Source organism: Malaclemys terrapin, chromosome 23 (genome assembly GCF_027887155.1).
Source record: "Malaclemys terrapin pileata isolate rMalTer1 chromosome 23, rMalTer1.hap1, whole genome shotgun sequence".
Lineage (NCBI taxonomy): Eukaryota > Metazoa > Chordata > Testudines > Emydidae > Malaclemys > Malaclemys terrapin.
Window position 1 is genome coordinate 14,043,084 of NC_071527.1, and position 17,903 is coordinate 14,060,986.

At 59.0% G+C, this 17,903-nt stretch overlaps 1 protein-coding gene across 1 annotated transcript in view; it reads left to right on the top strand.

Annotated features, from left to right (window-relative positions):
• The window catches only part of RAPGEF3 (Rap guanine nucleotide exchange factor 3), a 76,303-nt gene extending 70,663 nt beyond the window's left edge, over positions 1-5,640 (top strand). Inside the window, 4 exon segments of the mRNA XM_054012953.1 lie at positions 222-286; positions 947-1,001; positions 3,667-3,738; positions 5,129-5,640. Coding sequence (XP_053868928.1) covers positions 222-286; positions 947-1,001; positions 3,667-3,738; positions 5,129-5,247 — 311 coding nt within the window. The 3' untranslated portion in view covers positions 5,248-5,640.
• The last annotated feature ends 12,263 nt before the right edge of the window (positions 5,641-17,903 follow it).

Genomic DNA, 17,903 nt, shown 5'->3' on the forward strand with positions numbered 1-17,903 from the left:
CCCTGGGGTGTGGGCGGTGGGGGAGGCCCTGCGGGAGCCCTGCCCTGCCTTGCCGGACGGAGGAGCATTGGTGGGATGGGCCAAGCACAGGTTCAATCCCAGCAGCCTCCCCGCCGCAGAGAACCCCCATCTCTGTTGATGGTCTGAGGCGTTAGCTGGTGCCTGTGGAAGGAGGCTGCGTCGCGGGGGCTGGGCACTGACTTTGGGACTTCCCCTTGTAGACATGACCTTCATCCACGAGGGCAACCGCACGCTGGCAGAGAACCTCATCAACTTTGAGAAGATGGTGAGCCAGGCAGAACCTGTCACCCCTCCAGGCCGGCCCCGCTCCCCCCGGCGGCTGCGGGGCCTGGCGAAGTGAAGCGCTGCACAGACACTAATGCGTTTGGGGGTCCCTCAGCAGGCAGCTCATGCGCCCCGTTTTTCCAGGGAGGAAGCTGAGGTGCAGTGAGAACCCAGGTGTTCTGGCTCCTGGCCTCGTGCTCTGACAGGCCTGTCTGGAGGAGGGGCTTCGGCTGATAACAGGGCTGAGAGTGTCTGTGCGCAGGGGCTGGCAGGGGCCACCTCCTTCACCCACTCCCAGCCCATGGGCTCCTCCGCCCCACGGCAGCTCCCCAGCAGGGTGTGGCTGGCCCCACCTGCCTGTCCTGCAGGGCTGCCCCAGCCTAGCAGAGGCGATGCCCCGCCATGGTGCCCCATCCCTGGGCCCATGGGATTGTGGTTGCTCTGCACATTTTGCCCCTGTTCCCCATGGCCCTTTGCTGGGGTTGCCTGGCTGAGGGACAGGCCCTTGGTAGAGGGCATGTGCTGGACGGGGCAACTGTGCCCCACGCCCCTCACAGGCACTTGGCTTCCAAAGGAGTGGGAGGGGGAAGAGCTTTACCTGACCATGTGTGCGCCGGGCCATGCGCCCTGGCCCATGAGTAACCCTGTGCCTTGCCTGCAGCGAATGATGGCCAAGGCCGTACGTATCATCCACCACTGTCAGAGCCACACGTACGGTGAGTGCGCGCCAGGGCCTGTGGGCAGGGCCAGCACCCAGCCCTGGGGAAGGTCACCCTCCACCCAGCATCACACGGGCCATGGCAGGGAAGATGGGGGGCATTGGAGTAGGAGGGCAGAGGGTGTTGGGGGGAAAAGGAGGGGAGTCCCCAGAGCTGTTAGGTACCTTGCCACCACCTGCCCTAATGTTGGAAGCCATGTCTGGTGCCTGCCGGGCTCAGCTCCCTGGTTCCACCAGCCACGGGCAGCACAAGCACGATCCCCTCCGTCCACACAGGCCCTGCTGCCCCCCTGCAGGTTAGTGACAGACATGCTCCAACCCCTCGGCCCTCCGAGTGTCCCCGGGCCTACCTGGGGCCCATGGGACACTCCCAGAACTGCCCCCCAGCTCACCCATTTCACCCCGGGGGCGTCGCTCGACTCAGCTCACAGCACTGAGATTGCTTGTAGTACAAACAAATCAGAGTTCATTTAACGAAGATCAGAGAAGGCTGTGAACTTAATGGAAACAAAGGATTACATATAAAATAACTAAAACGGCATTCTCCTGCCTCCTGAAGGTTAGCTCACCCAAAGTTTAACAGGGATCCTCCATTCATAGGACATGCGTGCTGGTAGCTTGCCCCTGGGCACCCCCAGATATTGTTCCAACCATCCATTTTCTTCACTTGTAAACAGGGTACCCCCCTCCCTGCTGCTTGTGTTTCTGGGCTAGAATCTCCCCTGGAGACTTTGATTAGCATTTTGCTTGGACTGTAAGTAGGTGTCCATTGTGAAGTGTACAGTACTCACTTTACATACAGCCAGACGGGCATCTCCTGCCTGGCAGAAACGTACCATCTGCTGGTGCCCAGCCCCGGCTCACAGACCTGAAGAGCATAATATGCCGTACAGACGCATAGCTCCTAGGACAGGACCTGTACATACATTCTGCGCTGATTGCAATGGTCAATGTGACACAGGCTTTCAGTATAGGGTTACCATTCGTCCGGATTTACCCGGACATGTCCTCCTTTTGTGTGCTAAAAATAGCGTCCTGGGGGAATTTGTAAAGCACTCACAATGTCCGGGATTAGCAGAGCGAGCGGCTGGGAGGGCTGCAGGGAAGTCCCGGGCTGGACTCAGGAGCAGCTGTAGAGGAGCCGGAGCCGCCCTGCATTCTGAGCCGGCAGCTCCCTTGCAGCCCAGTCCAGCAGCACTGTGCAGGGCCAGACCGGGTTTTGTTGTGCAGGGCCAGGGACCGGGTTTTGTTGTGCTGGGGAGCTCAGCCACGTGTCCGGCTCGGCTGCACAGAGCCCAACACCCTGTTCTGAGCAGCAGGGTAAGGAGGACCGGGGGCAGGAAGGTTCTGGAGGGGGCAGTCAAGAAACGGGGGGGGGGCTTTTTGGGGGGAGTGGAGAAAGTTTTGGGCAGTCAGGGTACAGGTAGGGGGTAGGGTCCTGGGGGGCAGTTGGGGGGGGTCTTAGGAGGGGGCAGTTAGGGGACAAGGAACAGGGGGGGGTGTCAGGTGGCAGGGGTGGGGAGATGGATCGGAGCAGTCAGGGGACAGGGAGCAGAGGGGTTTAGATGGGATGGGAGTTCTGGGGAGGGGGTGGGGAGTGGTTGGATGGGGCGTGGGAGTCCCAGGGGTCTGTCTGGGGGTGGGGGTGTGGATAAGGGTTGGGGCAGTCAGGGGACAAGAGGCAGGGAGGCTTAGATAGGGAGTGGAGTCCTGGGGGGCAGTTAGGAGCAGGGGTCCCAGGAGGGGGCAGTCAGGGGACAAGGAGCAGGGGGGGAGTGTTTGGGAGTTCTGGGGGGGGCTGTCAGGTGGCAGGGGTGGGGAGATGGATCGGAGCAGTCAGGGGACAGGGAGCAGAGGGGTTTAGATGGGTTGGGAGTTCGGGGGGGGGCTGTCAGGGGGTGGGGAGTGGTTGGATGGGGCGTGGGAGTCCCAGGGGTCTGTCTGGGGGTGGGGGTGTGGATAAGGGTTGGGGCAGTCAGGGGACAAGAGGCAGGGAGGCTTAGATAGGGAGTGGAGTCCTGGGGGGCAGTTAGGGGCAGGGGTCCCAGGAGGGGGCAGTCAGGGGACAAGGAACGGGGGGAGGGTTGGGGGTTCTGGGGGGGCGGGAAGTGGGAGGGGCAGGGGCGGGGCTAGGGCGGGGCTCCTCCCGTCCTCTTTATTGCTTGCTGAAATATGGTAACCCTATTTCAGTAGGGCCTCCCATGACACCCTAGGCAGAGATCAGACCGGGGAGCTCTGTAACCCTCTGCAGCACTGTGCCCTCTGCCAGTTGGGTCACAGACATGTAGGAAATGCATTGGGGCAGGAGGGCAGAGGTTGGGGGAGGGGTGTGCAGGGCAACAGAGGGCCCCTCGGAAAAGAAGGGCAGAGGTTGGGGGAGAGGAGTGTGTAGGGGAGCAGGGGCCTATGCGGACAGGAGGGCAGAGGTTGGGGGAAGGGCATGTGGGGGAGGGTGTGTGTAGGGGAGCAGGGGGCTCATGGGGGCAGGAGGGCAGAGGTTGGGGGAGGAGCATGTGGGGGAGGGGGTGTGTAGGGGAGCAGGGGGCCCATGCGGGCAGGGGGCAGAGGTTGGGGGAGGGGTGGTGCAGGGGGGCAGGGGGCCCATGGGGGCAGGAAGCATGTGCTGTGAGTGCCTAACGTCCTGGTCTGTTCTCTCCTCCTAGCTCCCATGTCCCCACTACGGAGTCGTGCCCCCCAGCTGCTGGAGGACCCCCAGGCCCTGCGGATCTCCACCTGTACGGAGCCCCACCTTCCTTACCCCTCGCAAGGGCAGCCTGCTGGGAGGGACGAGTAGGAGCACGAGGCTGGGGGGGGGGGGGGGGGAGATGCGAGGCCAGTGCAGCCCCTTCCCCATTCATGGCCTGTCATACACCTCCACTACCCGGTCCAGCTGTACCCACCATGGCATCTCTGCCAGCACCAGCCAAGCCAGGGGCCTCGTGTGGGCAGGCCGTGCCCCCTGGCTGTCCCCCAGTGGGGCTCCCACCTCACACCTGTGCTAGCGAGAGCACGTCAGGCCCAGGGAGTGAGCGTAAGCAGAGGCCCTCCCGCAGCCCACCCACAGCAGTTGGGGGGAGATTCCGGGGTGCTCCTGCCTCTGGCCATAGCTGGGGAACCTGGCCAGCCCCTGAGCTGGGCTGGTTGCGTTCTCTCCAGCCCACCCATGTCTCCTCCAGCCAGGGCCCCTCCCCCCATTCTCCATTCACGTTAGTCCCCCACCCCCACCCATTGTCCCTGCACTAATGACCCTGGGATTTTCCTGCAGCATCAGTCAAAGGCCGGCTTCCCTGTGCCAGCGGGAGCTGTGTCTGCCACTGTGCCGTGGCACGGCACCCTTGTGCTGAGTCGTGGCACATCGCACTCATGCTCGGCGCTCCCTTGGGCAGGGGGAGAGCAGTGCCCCCAATCGCAGCTGGCAGCTCACCCTTCAGCACCGGCTCACAGGGCACCTGCCCTCCTGCTCAGGGAATGACCCCTCTCTGCTCGCCCAGGAGCAGCCCCACTCCACACCGGCTCACTCGCAGATCCCAGGGTGAAAGGGTTGGAGTAAAGGAGGATGCCAGTCCTGCCTGGTGGGCATGAGCCAGATGCCTCCAGGGCAGCTCGGGGGGCATAGCCCGAGGCTGCCTCCCGTCCTGTTCTGAGGGCCCAGCCCCTGTGCACGTAGTGCCCGAGGCCTCTCAGTCCCCTCTTGTACTCGTTCCTCTCCTTGCTGGGTTCGGACGCTGGGCCAGGTAGTCAGGGCCTGCTTCTGCCACTGACTCGCCCTGGGACCTTGGGACTGTCCTGGCACCAGTCTGTCAGGTGAGAATCAAACACAGGATCTCCCGGCTCCCAGTCCTGTGCGCGTTCCTGCCTAGAGGGTACAGAGGCTGCACCGCCCCTGCCTTTCCCACTGGTCACTTGTTGGAATGCGCCTGCAGACCTGGCTTTGAATTCCCTCTTTGCACAGCCCAACAGAGCCAGGCATGAACTGCGCTGCCCGTACCCTGCACTGGGCTAACGCTGCAGCCCTAGGGCTAGTGTCAAGGTGTGGGGCAGTGAGGGAACAGCTGCCTGTGCTGAGCGGTGGGCTTTAGCCAAGTGTCCCATCCCCCACTCTGATCTGGGGCTGTTTCCTTGCAGGCTCTGAGCAGTCCCTGTGCGGGCGGAGTCCTGCCTCCACCCGGGCCTACCTCCAGCACCTGAAAGTGATCGACAACCAGAAGGAGCTGTCACGGCTTTCCCGGGACCTCGAGTCCTGATGCTTGGGACCAGGGGCGGAGCAGGAGGGGCCAGACTAGAACCTCCAAGGGGAGCACTCCTCAGCCCATTGCCCCTGCCTGGCTGCACCGGGGCAGTTGTGAATGCCCTCCACCTCCTGGGAGAGGGCTGGCCATGCATTCCGACTGTCCCCACTGCAGAGGGACCCCGCCGCAGCCCATCTGCCAGACTACCTGCCCAGCCAGGATCGGGGACCACTCGGGCTGCACCATTCCTGTCAGACTTGGAGCCAGCTGGCTAGAGCCTGGAGCAGTAACGGGCCAGCCCCAATGATGGCGTCTGCTCTGAAGAGAGACAGGGAGGGGCAAGGCCGGGGGAAGAAGGGCTGGACACTCTGGCTTTACCCACCGCTGTCAATAGAAGTATTTTTTGTACACAGGGATGTTTTCCTTCCTGGTCCTGCAGCAGCATCTCCAGCATGGAGCTTCCAGCAAGGGGGGAGGAGGGAATGCGGCTTCTCTTCTCAAGAGCCTCCCACGCCCCCAGCATCATTGTGGAAGGGAACAGCCCCTGGGCTGCTGGACCAGTCTGGGCGAAGCTGGGGCAGGTTAAATTGTGCCAGCCAGAGTACCAGAGCCCTCCTGCAGACAAGGCCGCGGGCGCTCCAGCCCCGGCTAAACTGGAGGAGGTAGAATACCTCCAGGCCCAGGCTTCCCTGGCCTAGCTTAGCCCATGCTGGAGCTCTAAATGCTAGTGTAGACGTGGGGGTAAATGGTGTGTGCTGGCACCATGGTTACCAGGCCCTGCCCACTAGTGACTAGCAAGTGGTGGCTTCAGAAGAGGTCCCATTGGAAGCAGGAGCCGGAGCGCCTGTGCTGACTGCTCCACACGGGGTGGCTGGTGCTCCGCTGCCAAGATGGATTGAAACTTCATTCGAGTTCCAAGAGCGGGGAATAAAAATCCCCCTCCCCAGCTGCTGCAGAGAGAAGAGGCAGGATTTTGGGGCTCACTGCTGGCCAGGGCGGGCCCCAGGCATGGTGCTCCAGCCCAGCAGTGGGGCACAGGGGAGGTTCTGGGGGCCCAGTGCTGAGGGGGCTGGCCAAGGGCACCCATGTGAGCTGCCTGGGGGTCAAGGCCTCAGCCAAATGTTCAGTCACCTCCTTAAGTTAGTACTTGACAGGCGGCTCAGCCCAAGGCTCTGGGGGGTCTGGACAGAGCAGCCAATGCCCCAGAGAGCAGGAGGGGAAAGAAACCCAGCGGTACCAGCCATGGAACCAGCATCACCATGACACAAGTTGAATGCCTCCCTCTCCCCCAGGGGTCACTGGGCATGTGCTCACACCACTCCCTCCCAACGCATCCTGCTGGGTAGCTGGACTCTGCAGCCAAGCACGCTCTGGGGCAGAGACACCAGGAGGTGTCCCGTGCACCTGCTGTAGGGGGAACGGTCCTTGGCTTATAACTCCTGCCTCAGCTCTGTTGCTCTGCAGCTCCTGGTACATAGACAGCAGGCTGCCTACCGATAACATGGTCCTCGCTGGCTGGGTGAGGTCAAGGCTCCCAGCTGGCAGCAAGGCCCTGGGCTGCCTAACTCATCAGCCTGAAGGTTTGGGGAGAGCCTGTCTCTGCATGACCTAGTCCTCCCCTGGTTCCAGGCCAGTTGGCTGGGACTTTGGCATTGCCCGAGGGGAGGTTTGTCCTTCAGCTCTGCTGGTGATGGGAGCAGGGTGGGGTTAAGGCCCAGGCATCCTGCAGCAAGCAGGACCTGAGCTCAGCAATAGAGCAAGACTGGGGCAGCTGCCGCCGTGAGGTTCTGACTGGTGAACAGAGCTGGGCTCAGGGCAGCAGCAGGCTGGGAGCAGCTGAGGAGTCACTCTGCCCTGGGAACACGCTAAAGGCAGTGCTGGTGGCACCTGACCCCCAGTCCCCCGGCGACAGTTTGAGGGGGACGCAAGGGGCTGGCCATTTAAAAATATTTATTAAAAACCAGCCAGGCTGCACCACCTGGTGGGCCTGTGCGAGCCAGCCACTGCCCCAAGCTTCAGGGACCCCACAAACAGCTACGGAGACAGCACTGGGCTGCAGGGGAGAGTGTGGGAAGGGCACCAGGCTGGGTGAGCTGTGACCATGACGTGTTTCATGGACACTGCCACCCTCCAGCCTGGTGAAAGCCAGCCCCCCTCCCCCCCAGTACAGACTCTGAGAACCAGCCCCCTTCCCCCCCCCCAGAGCAAGTGACACCTGAGCTCAGTCTCCTCCAGGCAGAGGTGTGAACCTCCCTTAACTGATCCCAATGAGTGGCCTCTCTTCCAACTTCTGCTCCTCATGTTTGCACGGTGTCCTAGGGGCAGCCCCAGCGCTGCCGCGGCACAGGAGACCGGCTCGTTGGCCCCAGCTGCACCCTGTCTCCCCAGACCATCCTCAGGCAGCGCTGGCCTTGCCAGCTGTCCCCGAGCACACTCACAGCCTGCTCCATCTAAGCCTCTGGGATCTCCTGGGAGATGCTGGGGGTGGGCACAGTCACCTTTGGGGAGCCAGCGCACTTGGGACTCTCCCCCAGGGGCAGTGTGATTCCCTCAAGCCCAGAATCTGTCCTAGGTGGCTCATGGCACATGGTCTCCTGCTCCTCTTCCGGCCAGGATCCCCCACGGATGGACTCACTTCTCAGGGAGATAAACCAGAGCAGGCTGGCCGCATCAGAGAGAGGCATCGGGGACTGGGCACTGGGATAGCTGGTGTCTGCGCTCAGCCCAGGGCAAGCACCCAGCACAGGGACCGACCCACCCTGTGCACGGGGACTGGGCAGCTCTGCCACTGGGAGCTGCCTAGAAGGTGGTCTCAAGATGTGGGTCATGGGGGATGAGCTCCAGGACGGCAGCATGCTCCCAACCCCCAGCCCAGTACAGCGCCTTGGCTGCATGGCCAGCACAGGGCCCCTTGAGTGGCTTGGCAGGATGGGAGATCCCAAAACGGGCGAGTCCGCAGGAACCAGGCAACCATCCACGTCCACACTGCTCCTCCAGGAGGAGCAGAGCTTGCCATGCGGAAGGAACTGAGCGCGGTCAGGTTCCATCACTGGCCCCAGGGCACTGCCCAGTGCAGAGCTGCCCTCGCAGCGCAGCGTGGCGCTCTCGTCCCACTCCTCTCACTGCCCCGCCATTGGCTCAGGCCCTGCGCTCAGTCCTTGACTCAGTGCCCCAGCTCCCTGCTCGGGGGAGAGCCAGCTCGCCAGCGCAGACTGGTGGGACAGCTCGCAAGGTATCTGACTGAAGCCGTAGGCTGGTGGGTTCTGTCGCATGCTGGCTGGGCCGGAGAGGGCAAGGCTGAGGCTGTGCACAGACGTGGTCTGGTCTCTGGTCAGTGCCTCGAACTGAAGGGACTTTCCCTGGTGGCTCCTGAAGCACTTCTGTCTGGTACAGAGACAGACTCCAGTTTAGCAGCAGCGAAGTAATCCCTGGACCCACCCTGTTAACACAGCCACTGGAAACAGGAGCTGCCTGCAGCTGGAGCCTCCCAGCCCGGCAGGCACCATCTCCAGACATCCTGGATGTGTCAGACACATGGTGAGAATGGGAGCTAGACCCTCTAGTGTTGTAATAACTCCTCCAGCAGCTCTGCTGTGATTGCGCTGGGAGTATGCACCATGTAGAGCACGGGGGATGCCGTGAATGCCATGTACCTGGCTGGGCACATCCAGGATTCAGTGACAGAGGAGCCCACCGAGGAGTTCCTTAGCCAGGGCACCCCCAGACGGTGCTCCCTCCTGGGCAGCTGGCCCAATGCTGGGCCTGGCCATTCTTCAAACATGGAGCACAGGTGCCTCCAGAAGCCATACGTAGGCACCTAGAGAAAAGCTGGCCAGTTTTCAGAGGCACCAAGCACCCAGCCACTGGGGCAGAAGCCCTGTTTGAAGGTGTAGGGCTGGGTCCCTATGGCGACGTGCAGCAAAACTCTCCAGGCAGCTGGGGGCTAGAGGGGCCATCACCGGGGGCTGACAACACACCACGGCGCCTGCTAGTGAGCCGTGGTGCCTATCCAAGGCCCAGCAGAAATGTAGCCCCGGAAGGGTCAGACTGAGGCTTGGGGACCCCTTCCCCCTCCCCTCGAAAGACACCCCTGCCAGCTGGTGGTGAATTCTGGGAGGCTGCTGCGGGGAGGGGGGCCCATTACCATCACTCCTGCATGGGGGTGGGGCCACTGTGTGGGGACAGGGCCAAGGTACACCTAGGGCCCCAGATTGCCTTGCGTGCTCTTGCCCAGAGGGCGGAGTCCCAAGGAGCCACATGCGGCATGGACAGCACGTGATTCCACCCCATTGGGATGAAACGCCAGGGACACATGCCCATGCGCTGTCTCCGAGCAGCCAGCAGACAACCCAGGAGCCGGCTTGGGGGGCCCATCCCCCTGCTCGGCTCTGGCAGGCTCAGCCTTACGGCTCAGGGCAGGGAGCGGCTCCCTCACTCCTGGGAGTCCAGAGCAGGTTTCTCCAAAGAGCAGGGCTGCTGGACATACCAATGCAGAGACCTAGTGCACCCCGAGAGTCATTCACAAATGGGTCAGAGAAGGCTACAACCCTGCCCCTCCCTTTGAGAGTGGGAAGGCCCCTCTACAGAACAGATGTCTCAGAGTCTTGTTAGGGAGGGGCAGGGCCTTGACTAGAGACATCCTGCACCACACCTCATAGAATCACAGGCCTGGAAGGGACCTCGAGAGATCATCTAGTCCAGACCCCTGCACTCATGGCAGGACTGAGCATTATCTAGACCATCCCTGTTGTTTGTCTAACCTCCTCTTAAAAATCTCCAACTATGGAGATTCTACAGCCTCCCTAGGCAATTTATTCCAGTGCTTAACCACTCTGACAGGAAATTTTTCCTAATGTCCAACCTAAACCTCCCTTGCTGCAATTTAAGCCCATTGCTTCTTGTCCTATCCTCAGCGGTTAAGAAGAACAATTCTTCTCCCTCTTCCTTGTAGCAACCTTTTACGTACTTGAAAACTGTTATCATGTCCCCTCAGGGCCCTTCCCTCATTGCTCTTCACAGTGACAAGCCTGCCTGACAAAGTTTTCACAAGATGTGACGTGTGTCCGATGTCACCCTCTAGTGGCTGATCCACAGGGGATAACAGCCTACTACTGCTACCACCAAACAGAGTTCCCCTTCTAGTTCAAGGGAAGCAGCCTGTGCTTTGGCACGGAAGATCTCAGGTGCTAACCCTGCTGGCAGCCCATAGGGACTGGGGGTCATCACACGTTCAGTCCCGATCAGTATCTTTATAGGCAGGAAGGAGTGCAGAGAGGCCACCCAGCAGGCTCCCTGCACGGGGGCATTTTCAGCCTGAGGGGTAAATACAAAGGCACCTTTTTAAGAAGTTGCACTTAGGGTACCACAGGAATAGCTTTGCCCATTCTTAGGCCAGGAGAAGCCCCCCCCCCCCACACACTCATGCCACGTTCACAGGCTCAGGCCGGGCACCAGTTCCTCCCCCGCGGCCACTTTCAGGATACAAGCAAACTCAGCCGCTTCCTTCAACATCCGTCCCCTCTTTTCCCTCCCGTTGGGGTCAAGCAGCAGGAGAGGCCAGGCCAGCACCTACAACCTGGGATCAGTGAGGTGTTGCATGTTCTGCTAGGCCAGGCAGAAGCTGGAAACATGCCACCCCCATAGACATCCCCAATGTTCAGGGAGTCCTGGAGCAGGGCTTTGGCGCAGTCCCGTCCACATACAAGAGCAGCAAGCAGGGGTGGGCTACCCAGACAACTGCCCAGGGGTGCCATGGTCAAGGGGGTCCCGTGTGGCAGTGCAGAGGTGCATGCTGCCAGTGTAGAGTGAGAAGCTGCTCCTAGCTGGCAGGGGAGCACCGTGTGTGGGGGAGTGCCCAGATGCCCTGGTGGAGGAACACGGGGGGGAGGGAATGGTGTTGCACAGACACTGCTTGCCCCCCACCATGTTCCTCCACACCCACCCACCCCAGGGAGCTATGAGGGTGGGAGGAAGGAGCAGCACCAAGCGCTCCATCTCTCCAGGTCACTTTCCCCACCTGGGCTGTGCTGTGAGGTGAGCATCAGCAGCTGCTGCTCTCCTGCCCTGCCCACCCCTTACGCAGCCCAGGTGGGGAAAGTGACCTGGATGTGCGGAGCCCTGACGTCAATCCTTGCTCCCCCTCTCACAGCCCCCTCGGGTGGGCATGAGGGAGCAGTGTTCGAGGGAGGAGCGAGCAGCAATGCCAGCTGCTCCATGCATACAGGTCAATTTCCCCATGTGGGCACAGGAGTGGGGTGTAGGAGTTAGGGGCGAAGGGGGCACAGTGCAGGAGTTAGGGGGTGGGGAGCCTGGGGAGTCCATGGGGGCCAGCGGCACCAAAACACAAGTTTGCTCAAGGCACCATTTTCCCTAAGCCAGCCCTGGCAGCAAGTGTCCCTTTACAGAGGCTTCAGAGCAAGCCTCAGGCCCCATTGAGCACAGCTAGGGGCACAGCTTCTAGTCCTATAAGTTCTGAACTCCTGGTCGCCAGGCACTGTGGGCATGAGGGCCTGTCTCGGCCGGGTTCATCCAGTACCTGTGGAGAACATACAGCAGCGGCAACCGGATCCCAACGAGGATAGCAAGGAGGAGAGAGGATTGGAAGGTGGGCTCCATGGTACCGTCTGCCAAGGGAAAGACAGAGGTTTTAGACCACAGCAGAGTGGGAGAGCCCCCAGGTGCAGCCTCAGAGCTGGCAGCTGGGCCACTAGGGAGCAGGATCTCCCTTAAACCCTGGGACCAGCTGCACCTTTCTACATCCCCCCAACCAGCATGGTGGATGGTGCTGGGTCCAGCCCCCCAGCAGCCCTTGCCACGGATAATGGCCCCCCTCCCTCTGACACTGTCACCTTGGACCTGTCACTGCCCCCCATGCCTCAGTTTTCACCTAACTAGGAAGGGGGTTGTAATCTTCACCAAGCTCAGTGCCGCTCTTAGAGGTCTCTGGATGAAGCGCGCCAGGCAGCACGTGGCGAGAGCAGTGAGGGAGCGAGACGTGCCCCGTGAAAGGGCACGTGCACTCCAGCTCTCCCCTGCAGCGAGCTGGAATCGAAGTCGTTACCTGAGAAAGGAGGCCACTAAGAGGGGACAGGATAAACGTCTGTAAAGTCATGACTGGTCTACAGCTGGGAGAGTGGAGCTTCTGCTCCTCCTGCCTCACAGAACTGGGGTTTCTGTCCTCTCTGTCCCTCAGCACAACAAGGGGCTGTTTGATTACACTAAAAGGTGGGGAATTCAAAACCGAGAAGAGGAAATGCTGTTCCAACGTGCAATAATGGGACCGTGGAACTCCCTGCCCCAGACATCGCTGAGGCCAAAAGCTTGGTGAAAGTCAGAGAGGGACTGGACGTTTGTATGGAGAAGACTAGCCAGAGACAGCATCATTAGTGACAAGTTTTAAACAGGGTATTGCCCTTCCCTCTGCAGGGCTTTTCCAGTTACAGGAATTCTAAGGCCCTGAACACAGCAGTTTAATTGAGACTGTGGGCCAAACGCATTGTAGGACAGTATGACAGGTTGTACCTCTGTAGTCACACCCTGCACACTACTGTAATAAGCTTTGTGCAAAGTATGCCGTGTGAGGTATCTTGCTGATCAGTAGCTTCCTGATAAAATATGAGTGGCAACATTGTATGGGAAGTTATAAGATTTCACTGCATGGTGTTATGAACACATGTTCCAAATAGAGATTGGCAAACAGATCTGTCCTAAACAAAGGACTATGTGTTCTGCTTAATTTGCATTTAAACAGTAGATAAAGTCAAGTAGGAAGGGAAACAAAGGAATCTCAAACAGGTGAGGAAAAAGCAGCAGGGAACATCCTTCCCCATAGATTTTTTTCTCCTGGTATTCAACTGGAAATGTTTTTCAGGAAGGAGACTGAAACTATAAAAAGGAGGGACAAACACCTGACAACAACCCTTTCTATCCATCACATTCATAGCAACAAAGGAAGTAGGTACTGGATTCTGGGAGAAGGGGTCCTGAGTTTGGTCAGTAAAGCTGCTAAAAGCATGTCGTGAGAAAACTTTGCTTTGAATTTAACAGATTATTAAGTGAAGCACAAGTATCATTTTATCTTTGTTTTTCTTGTAACCGTTTCTGACTTTTATGTCTCATTACCTGTATTCACTTAAAATCTCTTTGTAGTTAATAAACTGGTTTTATCTCATCCCATGTGTTTGAATTGCAGTGTTTGGGAAACTCCATTTGTGGCGGCAAGTTATGTGCATATTGTTTCTAGTCAAGAAATAAGACTCTATATAAACTTGTATTGTCCAGGAGAGGGCTGGGCAGTACAGGTCACACACTTCTGGGGCCAAATATCTGATCCTGGGGGTGTGTTGGGTCACCCTGCAGTATAACTGAGGCTGGTGAGAGCCAGGTAACCCAGTTTGGCTGGCAGGCTGCAGTTACACACAGACACTCTGGGAGTGACCTGCATGCTGGGAGGCTGGGAGCAGTTCAGGTGGGAACTCCTTCAGATAGGCATTGTAAGGCACCCAAGGTTGCAGGGCAAAGGTGATCCCACTGCTCATTAGTCCAGATTGTAGCCTGGTATGTCACAGACAGGTGTAAAGGTCCCCAGGAAAGATGGCAGTTCTGTGCCAGCAGCCCAGAGCCCTGCAGACAGAAAGGGGAAGCCACAGAGGAAACCCTAAATGCCACTCCCCTGCTCATCTAGATGATGGAGCAATGGATGGCGGATGTTCATTTTCGTCAACTGTCCCTCGCCCTCCTCCTCACTTTCCAAGCCCAAGGCAGGCTGGAGGGGGTGGTGCCCTGGGGCGTTATCCTGCCCAGCCAGCAGACAGGGTGTTGACAATGGGCAGAGCCCTGCAGTGGGACTGGGATCCCGTGGGTCCTTCAGGACCTGCTGACATAATAGTGGGACTAGGTAAAATGTACTTTGTTGTGGGCGGGATTGGGTGGGCAAAAAACAGTGTGTGGTAATCTGCGGGAAAACACTAACGCTCTCATCCGTTTACCAAGGAAAAATTGTGTCTGGATTCCATTTATATACATACTATATTAACTGACCCTTTTTTTTAAAGCGTTTGGGGGGAATCTGTCCCTCTTGTGGGATTTGCGGGATCTAAGGTTTTTGTGGTTGGATCTATAAAAATGCAAGAAACAATGCAGGAGCGGGTAGGAGGAGGATTAAAAAAATAGTCCCACGCGGGGCTCTAACACTGGGCGATCGACTGGCTGTGAAAACTAGAGTCTGTCTTATTGCCAAGGGACAGAGAAACTCAGCCAGCAGCAGGGGGTTCAGAACACTGCCCTGGTGCAGGGGTGACAACACCTCCCCTGACAGCCTAGAACTTTAGACACATTCATGAAGCCTCTCTGCCCCCTGGGCTGTAGGGACTGGGACCCTACTGGTGGGAAATGGGTCTGGGGAGGGGAAGCTACCAGAGTCACACAAAGTGTTAGTGCCATGAATGGGACCCAGCACTAACCACTGCTGCACACTCCCTCCCAGAGCTGGCAATTACAACCAGGCCCTCATGTCCAGTCCCCATGCCTTTGAGAGGGAGTGTGTTCTGCTGTAGTGACTGGACCAGGGGATTGGAAGTCAGGACTCCTGGGTTCCATTGCTGGGTTTCCTACTGACCTGTGCGACTTTGGGCAAGTTGCTCCCCCTCTGAATGGCTCAGTCCCCAGCTGTTAAATGGGGATCTAATACTTTCACCCAAGATGAAATAACCCTCACCTTACCCCCCGAGAATGTGTGGATAATGACCCTTGCAACTGAGCCCTCAGCCATGCAAGCCCCAGAATGGAGCCAGTGGGAGGAGCGGGTATATCCTCTGGTATGGGCGTCCGGGGTCCCAGGAAAAGCAACCCATCAAACCCCCGTTAATGTTCAGCTCTTGCCAGGAAAAGGTCCGGTGCGAATTAAGCAGTACCTGATCAAAAGGGACGCCAGAGAGGGACTGCAGGAGACTACAGACCAGTTCCTAAAGTGCGGGGTACTTCGAGAATGTCAGTCAGCTTGGAACACTCCCATCTTGCCTGTACAAAAGCCCAATGGCACATACCGGCTGGTCCAGGACCTGAGGGCGGTTAATGAGCGGGTTAAGACTCTGCACCCCCTTGTTCCAAATCCGTATACACTGTTGGCCTCTATGGGGGGCAGTACACCCATTTTTCAGTCCTAGATTTGAAGTATGCTTTCTTCACGATTCCGGTCGACACCCAATCTCAGGAGATTTTCTCCTTCGAGTGGGAGGACAAGAGAAGGGTTAGAAAGCAGCTTTGCTGGACAGGGATTTAAAAATTCCCCCACCCTTTTCGGCCAGGCCCTGGCCAGAGACTTGGGACAACGAGGACAAAGTCCTCCTCCTGTAATATGTAGATGACTTGTGTGACGAACTGGGCCTGTTCTCACTGTGGTCTGTGAATGCTGACAGGGGAGTGTGACTAGGATGGTCTGCATTGCAGGATGGGATCTGCCCGAGGGCGCATACCTGAGTGTGTAACATGAGAACCCAGGCAGGGGTTGAAGGGGAGGCGACTCCTTAGCCCGGGAAACTGAACAAAGGCTGTGGGAGGGGTCGCTGAAGGGAGAGTGCTGGAAGCAGGCAGGGAGAGAGGGCTGGGGGGCAGAGATGGCTCTGACCTCCCAAGGGGGGCTGGGCTGGGATGCCCGGGGACCCCAAGATGGACCTAACTGAGGGGGTCCCTGTTGTCTGTGCCTGCAAGACCTGTCTTGGACTGTATTCCTGTCATCCAAATAAACCTTCTGCTTTACTGGCTGGCTGAGAGTCATGGTGAATCGCAGGAAGCCGGGGGTGCAGGGCCCTGAGTCCCCCAATACTCCGTGACAACTGGTGGCAGCGGTGGGATCTACTGCACCCCGTGGACGGCGCTTCCTGCAGTAAGTGACTGGGGAGCAGTAAAACGAAGGGGGATTGACGGGGACCAGGCGTGCTGAAGAGTGAGAGAGAGACGGTTATTACCCCTGGGAGTGTGTGACCAGCGAGAAGGACTTTTGCAGTAACAGGGTCCCCCGGGGGGATCGCAGCGAGTGGTCCCAGGGGCGGAGGAGTCTGCAGCTCGACCCTGGCAGAGAGGCGGTGACCTCGAGAAGGGCTGGCACACTAGGGGGCCCCCTGGGAACTGTGGGGAGCAGTGAGCACACAGGCCGGTGAGTGGCCAGCAGGAAGATGTATGCCAAGCGGCTTAAGAGCGACCTGGTGGAGCTGTGCAAGCAGAGGCGGCTGCGCATTGGGAGGCTCACCAAAGAACAGCTCATTGCCCAGCTGGAGGCGGAAGATCGCGCGAATGAACTGATCCCTGTGTCTCAGGGAAGCAGCCTGGCAAATGCAGCGCAGGCACCAGTGTCTGTCCCAGCTGGGAGTGGTCAGCCGGCTGCTGAGGGCTTCCCGAGACCCCTCCTTCCTATGCCTAGGGGAAGGGTGGGGAGGAGCCCAGCAAATACCGAGGGCGCCGTGACCCCCCCGGCCAGCAGGGGGTCCCCCCGGCGAAGCTCGCCGGCCAGCAGAGGATCCTCCCGGCGGCGTTCGGCATCCGGGGAGCGGAATTGGCTGGAATGGGAGAAAGAGCTAAAACTGAGGGAGCTGGAGGATCGTGAACAACAGAGACAGCATGAAGAGAGACAGCGTCAGCATGAACGGGAGGAGAAAGAGAGACAGCATCAGCGTGAAGAGAGACAGAGACAGCATGAACGGGAGGAGAAAGAGAGACAGAGACAGGAGAATGAGAGACAGCATCAGCGTGAACTGGAACTGGCGAGACTGAGGGGCAGCGAACCCCCGGCTGCGGTGAGTGAGGGGGGACCCAGGACTGCACGGAGCTTTGATAAGTGCATCATGGCCCCATACAAGGAGGGGGAGGACATGGATGACTTCCTGGAGGCCTTTGAGACGGCCTGCAAGCTGCACCAGGTTGATCCCGCGGACAGACTCCGGGTCCTTACCCCCTTACTGGACCCCAAAGCCGTGGCATTGTACCGCCAACTGGAAGAGGCAGAGAAAGGGGACTACGAGCTATTCAAAAAGGCCCTGCTACGGGAGTTTGGGCTGACTCCTGAGATGTACCGGGAAAGGTTCCGGAATCAGGATAAAACCCCTGAGATCTCATATCTGCAACTAGCCGCCCGCATGGAAGGATACGCCAGCAAGTGGGCTGATGGGGCCCAGACAAAGGAGGACCTGGTCAAACTGCTGGTACTGGAGCAACTGTATGAGCGGTGCCCATCTGACCTGAGGCTGTGGTTGGTGGACAGAAAGCCAGAGAACCCGCGACAGGCAGGCCGGCTGGCCGATGAGTTCGTAAAGAGCCGGTCAGGAGATAAAAGGGAGGAGTCCCAAAGGAGCAATCCCACCACAACGCAGAGAGAGAGTCCCCATGGGACCTCCCCGTGGGAAAATACAGAAAAACCCCATCAGAGGGGAACATCCGGCATCAGGACCATCCGACCCACTCAAGGGGACCCATGGGACATGGGCTGCTACCACTGTGGCCAAAAGGGTCACATACGGGCCCAGTGCCCCAGGCTCAGGGACAGACTGAGCAGGCCGAACCCACAGAGGGTTGACTGGGTAGAGACCCAGCCCGGCGAGAGGCAGCATTCCCAGGGAAGGGGGGCTGGCAGAGTACCACCTGCTAAGGAGGGAGGAGAGCCCCAGGCTAGCTTCTCTGGG